At 44.3% G+C, this 12,222-nt stretch overlaps 1 protein-coding gene across 1 annotated transcript; it reads left to right on the forward strand.

Moving 5' to 3' along the window:
- Positions 1–4,607: 4,607 nt before the first annotated feature.
- LOC149526120 (olfactory receptor 52R1-like) lies at positions 4,608–8,783 on the forward strand. Its single transcript, XM_089773931.1, has 2 exons — positions 4,608–4,632; positions 7,732–8,783. Exons 1-2 carry the CDS (start codon positions 4,608–4,610, stop codon positions 8,781–8,783), a joined length of 1,077 nt encoding a protein of 358 aa, XP_089630057.1.
- Positions 8,784–12,222: the final 3,439 nt, after the last annotated feature.

Below are 12,222 nucleotides of genomic sequence, written 5' to 3' on the forward strand. Positions count from 1 at the left end.
GTGAAGGGGGTTTCTGGGACGTGTTATGAGAAAGGGGAGGGTGCTCTGTGTGGACAGACAGAAAAGTCAGGGACTCTTTAGTTTAGGGAGCAGACAAGAAAAGGGGACATGGTAAAGGAGAGGATGATAAAAAGTTAACATGATTGCACTGAAATGACAAAAGAGGGAAAGTTCCCAACCAATAATATCGATAGGCATTAAGTGCCTCAAAGTTTTGAATTTCCCATTACTGATGAAAATTATCAACTGACGTGATTGGGAGGAAAAATTATAGAAAAAAGCACATGGGAATGATATCTGGGATTTCTTAAAAAGATTCCATGAGATGTCAAAAAGCCACATTACCACAGTCATTGCTGCTTAAAAACAGTTTGGGTAAAATCCTAGCTGCAGGAAAAACAAAAGGAAGAAACTGGGCGGAGCAATATATAATGAAGTTGGGAGAAGGAAAAAGGAACTAATACAAATTGGAAGATATGAAAATGAATGAGAGATGATAAAACTATCACGGACATATCCTTGACTAATAGAGCTAAGGATCAGAGAAAGGAGGTTATTTTTGCATGTTAAGAACAAAAGTAATCCTAGCACAGGTTTAGCCACTTCCTAGAGGGAGAAAGGAACCTCGTTAATGTCACAGAAAAAGTTGATATGTCGAAGATATAGTTTTGTCCTGAGTTTGGAACATAGCAGAGCTTGTCCTCCGATCGCATGAGGAGTTGAAATACGTTCCAGTCTATTAGCATCCAGGAAGAATGTGAAACAGCATGACCAGCTGAACATTAAAGATATGAAGGCCAGAGTTACACACTGACTGATCAATCCCACATCTCATTTTGAACTAGGAGTCAATAATCAGGCAGCAAATACAAAATATAACCCTTAAATATTTAACGGCAAATGAAAAGCACCTTTCTGTTTAATGTCAATTTGAAAAAAAGAGAGACATTTAACAAATATTTGATAAGGTGTCAACTTACAGGGGCAAGGACAAACAGGATATGGATTCACTTCACAACAGAGTTGATTAATCTCGCTACATCACAACTATTAAAGAGTGAATATACAGATACTGCAACGTGACACATCAATAAGCACAGGCAGAGCAATGAATAAGAGAGCAATAGGAACTTAGAAATGCTTACGCCCCTTCAGTCTGTGGGGAGTCCTGTTCCTGTCACCTTGCATCAGGCAGCATGGATGTGGCTCCAGCTGAGAAAATCCAGGGCACTCTCCAAGCTCAAGGTACCTAAAAGGGGGTGGGATAGCTCAGTGGTTTGAGCATTGGTCTACTAAACCCAAGTTTGTGAGTTCAATCCTTGTGGAGGGGGTTTGGAGCAAAAATTTGTCAGAGAGGGTACTTGGTCCTGCTGTGAAGGCAGGGAACTAGACTTGATGACCTTTCAAGGTCCCTTCCAGTTCTAGGAGATAGGCAACCTCTGTTATTATTCTAGTCTAAGAAACTCACCAGGCATGGTACTCCCTACACTAGTTATACTACAGTTGTTTATCAGGTGTGCGCATGCTGGCTCAATGCCATTCTCAATTTTCCCACTGGTTGAGAACCGAAGTCATGTTATTTATCACTTAGTAGTTTCCCAGCTCAAGTGCATGGGTTAAAGCTGATAAAGCCCAGATGCATTTTGCTTTTGCAGGATACCTGTTTACCAGGGTATGTACTTCAAGGATAGAAACCTTCATACTGCATCTGCTAAGCTACAGAACCCACATATGACTTTTTATGTAACACAAGGCAAGAAAACAAAGGAGAAGCTGATCTGTGAATGGTTAAAAATTTTGGAATCTAATTGATGTCAATCCACAACATAGTGCATACATAACTAATAAACCTGATCTGATGCTTGAATCAAAGTACACATTTGGCTTATCAAGTGACCCATACAGGTGGAATAGATTTGGTTTCTCTTATTTGATTTAGTCTGAAACACACTGAGATGTATGAATTACACATTATCAGTGAAGAACTTGTTAAATGAGTTAAAAATTGGCCAATTGACAGATCTGAAAAGAAGAGAAAAAACATTGTCCAAGGGCCATTGACTGTGACCAGGACTTTCGCTAGAGGAATCCTGTGGGATCATTATCTGGCCTAATATTATATTATTATTCAATATTTTCATAATTTCTGGAAGCAAATATGACATCCCTGCCAAGAAACAATTGGCAGAAGTGTTAGAAGGAGGAGGCTCAGACAGCCATATTTATTAGTCCTGGGCATTTTTTGTTCTTGGCCCATATAAAGAAAATGTGTTTGTATAGTCAGAGGCAAAGACTCCCTGTTGGAGGGGAGCAATCACACAACTGGCCTCTCGAGGATGGAGAGTGGGATGGTGGAAGGACCCCAACTCAGGATCTGATTTTCCAAGACCTTTTTTTAATGAGCACCCTCTTTAAGACAGGGTGCATCTCACGTTGAGGAAGTGGCTGTCTGTGGAAACACTAAGGACCATCCGACAGATGGAAGGACGATATTGCCTGGACAAGTAGGCAGCACCGACCAGAGGGCTCAGAGGTAACCATATTGCAGTTTGCACTCTTCCCGATTGTGAACCTATTTCTCCCCTCTCGTACATACAATTCCTGAGAGAGAGGAGAGTCAGGACTCCCCGGGTGGGTTTCTCATTCCCTGTGTGCTCTTCTCTGAGTCGCTTCCTCTTTGCCTCAGGTCAACTTCCTTATAATCTCAGGAAACTCATGGTGCCTTTCCCTTGGCAGATGGATTGAAGATCCTTCAGTGACAGGTGCTACACAGTGGGATGATAAACCCAGATGAGAACTATAGATTTTCAAACCCTTAGCAACAGCCACTCGTGCCTTTCGAAGGTGTTTATGTCTCCCCTCAGCCATCAGTCTGTAGGTTTGTCTCTATTGGCTGCCCAGCCCTCCTGGGCATTTCCCTGTTACCAGATCTCCTATGGAGCTGTAGGCATCAACCCTTGGTTCTTTGTTTCTTTTACTAATCGATTATAGTTTTCGACACAAATACACAAAGCGGCCAATTCCCTTGTGGTTCAGCACTCAGCACTGGGAAGTCTCATAATGACTGTTTACTGCTAAACCTGGCTAATGAGCCCAGAGGCACAGACAGGGACCCCGTCCTGAGTGTCCCCAGTCTCCAGCCTGTTTACATCCAGCTGTCACTTCCCCTTGGTGCTGAGCGATACCCAATGGGATGGCCCAGAGATGCTTTATAGATGGAGCAATTCCTGCTTTGGCTCTTAGCATGGGCCGTAACTGCAGGTGGTGCAGTGAGAGAGTTTCGGGACGTGGCTGCATGAGAGAGATTCCCAGGGAAGACACTTCCACCTCAAGAGTCACAGGTAACATCCTCTCCTCCTCCATCCCCAATGCATTATGCGTGTGCTTGGTGTGCTGGGTGTGCTGGGAGAGGGGATTGGTCTGTGGTCTTTTTTGCATTGCACAGACCCTAATCCTCTAAGGGCCTTTCCCATTCTTTTTTATAAGAACACAAGAACGGCCAGACTGGGTCGGACCAATGGTCCATCCAGCCCAGTGTCCTGTCTGCCCACAGTGGCCGATGCCACATGCCCCAGAGGCAGGGAACACAACAGGGAATCCTCACCTGATCCCTCCCACCTGCAGAGAACAGAGGCCAGGGACACCATTTCTTGCTTCTGCATCCTGGCTGACAACGTCACCTGTGGGTTAGGTGCATTTTGATGGCCCAGGGGATCCGTCAGGAGGAAAGGTGTTAGTAGCTGTATGATACAAAGCAAAACTCTGAAGATCTGTCCCATGGATTGTTCAGCCTCTACAAAGGGAAAAATCTCCTTGGAGGAAGAATTGAACAAAAACCTCCCTTGGCTCTCTTTCAAATCCAGGAAGTAATGGGCGTCCTCACTGTTACAGATTGAAGGATTTTCCAATGTAGGCCACAAACATTCTCTCCTGTCGCATTAGAGGAGCAGGCTGAACTGTCATGTCTGAAACTTTCTAATAACTATCCACACCGCAGTAGGCTTCCTTTGGGGGATATTTCGATCCAGATGCTTAACAACAGTCAAACTGATTAACAACTAAAATGAGACCTTTTAATTGGCAGTGCCAGAGAGTCTGCACTCAATGGCATGCTCCCAAGAACTGCAGTGGTCAGTTGGTTGTTTGCAAACAGGATGATTGCAAACAGGAGGGAGTTTTGAGAGGGGTGCTGTCCTGGTGAAGGAGGGCAATTTACAGGAGGTAGGGGTAAGTGGCTCTCTGAAGTGTGTGTTTGGGGGTTCTGGGCTTGTGTTTGTTTGTTTGTAGATCCATGTGTTGCCCTGTTGGATGGTTTGAAAGGCCGTGTGCTCAGGCTGGTTGTTGGAAGCTGTGAGCCTTAATTAGTATTTGAAATCTAAAACTTTCTGCTCATTGGTCGAGCCAGAGCCAAAGGGAGGGGCTATCAGGAAGACTGGGAATCTTGGGAACAGGGTGATTGTAAACAGGGGGGAGTTTTGAGAGGAGAGTGTAGAAGGGGCACTTCGAGGGACCTGGCTACTTTAGACATTCTTTCAAACTTGATAATAAATAATATCCCAAATTTTAAATAAAATCCGCATGTACAACCTTATTGTTCATCGGCGAGAATGCAGGCAGAAGCCAACCAGCAGGGTGAGGGCTATACTATTTATTGCATCCAGCACCACATGTGTGATTATCTGCCCCATGGAACTACTTTCCAGAGGCGGTTGTGGAGGCTAGCACTATAGCAGAGTTTTAAAAAGAGCTGGATAAATTCAAGGAGGTTAGGGCTATTAATGGCTATTAGCCAAGATGGGTAAGGAATGGTATCCCTAACCTCTGTTTGGCAAAGGGTGGAGATGAATGGCAGGAGACAGATCGCTTGATCATTGCCTGTGTGATTCACCCCTTTTGGGGCACCTGACATTGGCCACTGTCGGCAGACAGCATACTGGGCGAGATGGACCTTTGGTCTGACTCACTATGGCTCTGCTTATGTTCTTATGAATGGGCCTGACTCAAGAAATGCCCCAGACCAATCATTATTACTGCCTGGCCTCCTCCTTTCAATCCCTCTGCCAGTCATTTCTGTGCAGAAATTTCATATTTGTTTCCAGGACTGACTACAATATTGAATAATATCAGGCCTCATCATGGTCCCACAAAACTCCCCTCTCAATGACCCTCGGATAATGATTATTTTCAGATCTGTCAATTAGCCGGTGTTTAGCCCATGTAATGTGTGCCACACTGATAATATTTAGTTTAAATAGTTCTATCTGACTCTCTTTCCTACTAAATCAAATTAAAAACATTAAAGTCTGTTGCATCTTCCTGTTTCCTTTGATCAGCCAAATTTGTCATTTCTTCAAGGATGAAATCAGGATTATATGACATTATGGTTTTCCATATGGTATGATGCTGATTGACCTTATTTCACACATCAGCTTTTCCATTATTTTCTTGCCTTGTCAAATATTTTCTATTTTTCCCCAATATTTTCATTATTTGGCATTATTTCTTTCACGTATATATTTGTAGTTCATTTGTGGCAGGATTACTGACTTCTGGATCAAAATGAGATGTCTCATTGATTGGCTCATGTTTAACTCTGGTGTTATTAACTTTAATGTTCAACTGCTAATGTTGTGTTACATCCTTCTTGGATGCTAATAGAGTATAAATCATGGAAGGGATCCTTAAGGAATCCATTTTGGGGAGCTTGGAAGAGAAGAATGTGATCAGGACTAGTCAGCATGGATTCACAAAGAGCGAGTCATGCCTGACCAATCTGATTAACTTCTATGATGAGGTAACTGGTTCTGTGGAAATGGGGAAGTCAGTGGATGTGATATACCTTGACTTTAGCAAGGCTTTTGATACAGTCTCCCACAATATTATGGCTGGAAAGTTGGACCCAGCGGGTAATGATCAACAGCTCGATGTCAGGATGGCAGTCTGTTTCTAGTGGAGTCCCCCAAGGTTCAGTTCTAGGACTAGTTTTGTTCAATATCTTTATTAATGACCTGGATGAGGGGATGGATAGCACCCTCAGCAACTTTGCAGATGACACTAAGCTAGGGGGAGAGGTAGATCCTGTTGAGGGCAGAGATAGGGTCCAGAGTGACTTAGACAAATTGGAGGATTGGGCCACAAGAAATCTGATGAGGTTCAACAAGGACAAGTGCAGAGTCCTGAACTTGGGATGGAAGAATCCCAAGCATTGTTACAGGCTGGGGACCAACCAGTTAAGTAATAGTTCTGCAGAAAAGGACCTGGGGTTTACAGTGGATGACAAGCTGGATATGAGTCAAAAGTGTGCCCTTGTAGCCAACTAGGCTGATGGCATATTAGGGAGAATTAGGAGGAGCATTGGCAGCAGATCCAGAGATGCAATTATTCTCCTTTATTCGGCTCCGGTGATGCCACATCTGGAGTATTGTGTCAGTTCTGGGCCCTCCACTACAAAAAGGCCGTGGACACACTGGAGAGGGTCCAGTGGAGGGCGACCAAAATGATTAGGGGGCTACGAGGAGAGGCTGAGGGATTTGGATCTGTTTAGTCTGCAGAAGTGAAGAGTGAGGGGGGATTTGATAGCAGCCTAAACCTTCCTGAAGGGAGGTTCCAAAGAGGATGGAGAGAGGCTGTTCTCAGTAGTGATGAATGGCAGAACAAGGAACAATGGTCTCAAGTTGTGGTGGGAGAGGTCCAGGGTGGATATTATGAAGAACTATTTCACTACAAGAGTGGTGAAGCACTGGAATGGGTTCCCTAGGGAAGTAGTGGAGTCTCCATCCCTAGAGATGTTTAAGTCTCGGCTTGACAAAGCCTTGGCTGGGTTGATTTAGTTGGGATTGGTCCTGCCTAGGGCAGGGATCTGGACTTGGTGACCTTCTGAGGTCTCTTCCAGCTCTATGGTTCTATGATTCTATGATTCCATGTGTTTGGGATAGTTACATTATCGTTCATTTGCTTTCATGTCTTCCAAATTGTATTATATCTTCTTCTCCTTTCCCGCCATGGTTATATTTTGCTCCCTCCATCCCAATTTATTCCTTCCATTTTTCATTCAGCTGGGTTTTCACCAAAAGTTTTTAGCCAGCAATGACTGTGGCATTGTGACTTTTAACTATCTCATTGACTCTTAAAGAAATCACAGTTATGTTTCCTGGGTCTTGCAAACCCCCTTTACATCACCTGTGTCCTTTCCAGAGACTAAGGGATGAAATCTGAGCACATTTCCCAAGCACCCCAAGATTGTCCTGGCTTTGGCAATTTCTTTGACTGAGCACAGTTTCTAGGCATTTACTGGCTATGTCCCCCAGGGCTTTTCATTGTCTATTATAACTGGGATGGTTCCCTCTGGCACAGATATAGGAAAAGATTTGTGGTTATTTCCCACTCTCATATTTGGAGCAACCAGGTGAATGGCGGGGGGGAGGGCTCTATACAGCACAGGATCTCTAGCCTGACTTTCAAGGCACTAAGAAACAGAAATTGGTAACAAGGGCCCCAAGACACTTTTTCCAGCTGGTGCCTACTAAAGTTTCCAAGGTCATGAAACATTATTGAGCACAGAGCTCCATCAAATACGGAATTCATATTAAAAATCCAGCTGTTCATCAATCATTTATCCGAACAATGAAAATGGAACATTTCAGTGTGTGAGGAGACCAGTCTGACCCGTCCATCACAACAGCAACCAGTCATGCCTGTTTTGTCTCATATGAATATTGCCTTTCCTTCCAGGATTTCTCCTACAACCTTCATCAAAGGACAAGAGTAATAGGAAGTCAGGAAAACATACGGTACATATGCTCTACCTCGCAGTTCAACCCATTCTCCTCTACTCCATGTCAGAATCTAACACAACCAAGGTCATCAACCCTTCCACATTCATCCTGCAGGGCATTCCCGGACTGGAGACAGCTGATGTCTGGATCTCCATCCCCTTCTGCACCATGTACATTATAGCCCTCTTGGGGAACTTCACCATCCTGTACACCGTGAAGATGGACATGAGCCTCCGGGGGCCTATGTATAATTTCCTCTGCATGCTGGCCATGACTGATCTTGGTTTGTCCACATCCATTGTGCCCAAAGCACTGAGCATCTTCTGGTTCAATTCAAGGGAGATCGATTTCAGTGCCTGCCTTGTGCAGCTGTACTTCATTCACTGCTTCATAATAATAGAATCTGGGATCCTCGTGGCCATGTCTTTGGATCGCTATGTGGCCATCTGCCATCCCCTGCGACATTCCACCATCTTGACAAGTGCCACGGTGACCAAACTTGACCTGGCCGTGGTGCTGCGAGGTGCCTTGATCATATTGCCCTGCGTCCTCCTGGCAAGGCAGTGGTCATACTGTAGAACTAACATGGTTCCCCGGCCATATTGCGTGCACATGCCGGTGGTAGGTCTGGCGTGTGGTGATACCCGAGCCAGTAGTCACTACGGCCTCTTTGTGCTATTCTGTCTGAGTGGTCTGGATGTGTTTTTTATTGTTGTGTCCTATATTCACATCCTCAGGGCCATCTTCAGACTCCCCACAACGGACGCCCGGCTCAAAACTTTCAGAACTTGCATCTCCCACCTCTGTTCCATTTTAGTGTTTCACATCCCAGGTCTCTACTTCTCCCTTTCGGGACGATTTGAGGAGAAGAAGCCTCACCCTGTCCAAGCTCTTATTACCATCATGTACTACGTGATGCCCCCCTCGCTAAACCCCATCATCTATGGTGTGATGACTAAACAGATCTGGGGTCGGATGCTTCATTGCTTTGTTCACAAAGGCTCCTAACTTCACAAAGGCACCTAAGTGCTCTGGCTCACAGACCATGCCTTGTGCAGAGCTCGCTGGGGAGATGGTGTTTGGCCCTCTTCACAAAATGGCTCAGTCACAGGGTCATTCAATCCTGTCCTGATCTTATTGTGCTCTGTCAGTGAGAAGAACTGGGGAATTGGTCTGTGTGGAAATCGTTAACACTGAAAACCATGCACTGAGCTTAAATCTATAACTATAGGTGACCCCTTTCCTTATAGTGAGGTGGAATGCCCTCCCACATATACAGAGGGGAGGAACAGCCTCGAATCCACAATACTTGGTGAAGAATGTGGGCAACCTACCAACTCTTATCATTAATGGTGCGGGTCACACCACATTTAATGTGAGCCTAGCTAAAGATATGGAGCTTTGGAGAAAGCAGACCAGTTCTCAGGGGTATGTGAAGCACCACTTTCTCCATTGACACACAGTTTTTTTAGATAAATCCTCTTAAAGACATTAAAGGATTTTTTTATCATTCAATATTGAGATAGCAGTGGATGGGGAGAGGGCTGTATCACCCTCTTGATTCCCAACCTTATGGAAGCATATGACATGGTCTATGCATAGCTCCCAATGGTAGTAAGTTGAAGACCTGAAACATAAGCCCATGTATCAAAGGCCTTGTGTAAGGCCTGTGGCCTAGACAGCATTGTCAATACTTTGATAATATAAAGCAAAATGAAGCTGTGAGCAAGAGGCTGTCTCCCGCTCCCAAATGTTGGCAAGAGTAAGGCTGGTACTATAGAAACACTGAGACCTAAGAGACACTAGGCCCAGCCTGTGAACACATTCCAGAAGGGTGGTAACAGAACACCTCATAAGAAATAGATTGTACCACGCCCCTTCCTCTACTGACACACAAAAGAGGACCTAACTGATGAGTTGTTTTTCTCAAGCCAACGGGGCAATGTCACATTCTTGGCACTGATTGAGTTGAGGGGATATTTCAGGGGATAAATATATGTATGCAATAGAATCCACTTCCAATTATTATTGTACTTTTTTTGCAAATAAACCTGGTGGGGCACTTTCAATCCATGTGTGGTTTTGTGGTCTTTGGGGGCTCTCTCGGAGTCTGCTCTGAGGCACATACACACAGACATACGGTTATCATCATTGATGGATCAGGAGACCTGTCAGGGCGCTACACCTGCCAATCCTGATTACTACACCTATTGCCAAGGCATGAGATTACAGAGGCTGAAAGGCAGACAATTTACATACCGTAGACACCAGGCTGGAAAACTTCTTCCAGCAATATTGGGCTAAAAGCTACTTACCCATGGAAGGTTACAACCCTGGAGGTCAAAGTCCTCTTCTGGCAACAGCCACAGCCCAAGCAATACAATGACTACAAGCCTGCTGAAGAAATATCTTCAGAGCAATTCGTCCATCTTCCCCCATCTTGGGAAACAGCTTGGGTATTCCACCAACAACCAATCCTGCTTAGTGTCGATCTCCTTGATGAAGGGTTTTTTGACTGCTGAGACACCCTAAGGCCAGGAGCCCAAGTCCCTGCCTCCAAACCTGGTTTGATGCTCCCAACCAGGTAATGAAGCCTAGTCCCAGGGCTGAATGATGCTCTGCAGTACAAGTCACGACATTGAGGCCACGTACTCCCATTGGCAGCCTGAGCCCACCTGGCACAGACATTCTGGTGGCTCTAACAGGGTCAAGAGTCACTCGACTCTTTGTCACTATTCTACATAGAGGAGTGTCCAATTTTAACCTTGGCCAGGAGGATGACTCCTCCTTCCCCTGCTTTTATGAACAGATTCACAGGGACTAGCGTCCACATCTTAATGACTTAATCAACCAACCAATGGAATTATTGTCCTGCCCTGGTTTGTACTTTGACCATCCTACTCCTACATATTCATCAATGATTTGGAGAATGGGAGAAAAATTGGAAGATGATACTAAACTGAGAAGATAATTAAGTCGAAAGTAGACCATAAAGAGCCTCAAAAGTATCTGCCCATATTAGACAACTGGGCAACAAAATGGCAATCATAAATGGTTAATCAATGCAAAGTAATACACACTGGAAAACATCATTCCAACGACATGCCCAAAATGACGGGAACTAAATTAGCTGTTACAAGTGAAGAGCGAAGTCTTGTCGGATTATGGACAGTCAAAAAAGCAAACAAAACCTCTTGGAGAACATTTTAACCTGCCCAAGCACTCATGAATGGATGTCAAAGTCACTGTCTTGTTTCAGGCCAATTTCATAAGCCAAATACACAGGGAAGCCTTGGAACTTAACGTCATTGACACGCTTGAGAGCCATCACAAAGTTCTGCATAAAGACATTACCTGGCCAGCACACTGCCTTCCACATCCCCATGACTTAACCAGCCAACCAATGGGCACTTCAGAACAATTTGCACCTTCTCTATCAGCTTCTTGTAATATGAACACTCCAATTCACTATTTTCCCTTCTTTCCCCCCGGCCATCCCCTATTTATTTTGGAACTGGACTTTTAAAACTCCTCTTATCTGAACGAGTGGGTTGTACCTTCAAAAGCTCATGATCCCATCTCCATGATTTGTTAGTCTTTAAGGTGCTGCTAGACTAAAATGTTGAGAACCATTAAGAAAGAGAGAGAGAATAAGACAAAGAACATCAAAGAAAGGAGAGTTGGAAGTATTTCAAAGGGACGTTGTTAAGGGCCCAAAAGCAAACAATTCTGCTGTGTAGGAAAGATAGAAAATATGGCAAAAGACCAGCTTGGCTTAACAAGGAGATCTTGCACAATCTCAAAATAAAAAAGGAGTCATATAAAAAATGGAAACTAGGACAAATAACAAAGGATGAATATAGGCAAGCAACACGGGAATGCAGGGGCAAGATTAGAAAGGCAAAGGCACAAAATGAGATCAAACTAGCTACAGGCATAAAGGGAAACAAGAAGACCTTTTATAAATACATTAAAAGGAAGAGGAAGACCAAGGACAGGGTAGGCCCACTGCTTAGTGAGGAGGGAGAAGCAGTAACAGGGAACTTGGAAATGGCGGAGATGCTCAATGACTTCTTTGTTTCGGTCTTCACCGAGAAGTCTGGAGGTGTGCCTAACGTAATGAATACAAGCAGAGAGAGGGTAAGTTTAGAAGATAGGATACACAAAGAACAAGTTAAAAATCACTTAGGAAAGTTAGATGTCAGCAAGTCACCAGGTCCTGATGAAATGCATCCCAGGATACTCAAGGAGTTGATAGAGGAGGTATCTAAGCCTTTAGCTATGATCTTTGAAAAATCATGGCAGACAGGGGAGATTCCAGAAGACTGGAAAAGGGCAAATATTGTGCCCATCTATAAAAAGGGGAATAAGAACAACCCAGGAAACTACAGACCGGTCAGTTTAACGTCTGTCCCAGGGAAGATAATGGAGCAGGTAATTAAGGAAA

This window comes from Pelodiscus sinensis, chromosome 1, assembly GCF_052426305.1.
Source record: "Pelodiscus sinensis isolate ZL-2025 chromosome 1, ASM5242630v1, whole genome shotgun sequence".
NCBI classification, from domain to species: Eukaryota; Metazoa; Chordata; order Testudines; family Trionychidae; genus Pelodiscus; species Pelodiscus sinensis.

Excerpts from the sequence above, each read along its gene's own strand:
- LOC149526120 (XM_089773931.1), top strand. The coding sequence starts at position 4,608 with ATGCAGGCAGAAGCCAACCAGCAGG. Across the intron at positions 4,633-7,731 it reads GGCAGAAGCCAACCAGCAGG|GATTTCTCCTACAACCTTCA; the intron begins GTGAGGGCTATA and ends CTTTCCTTCCAG.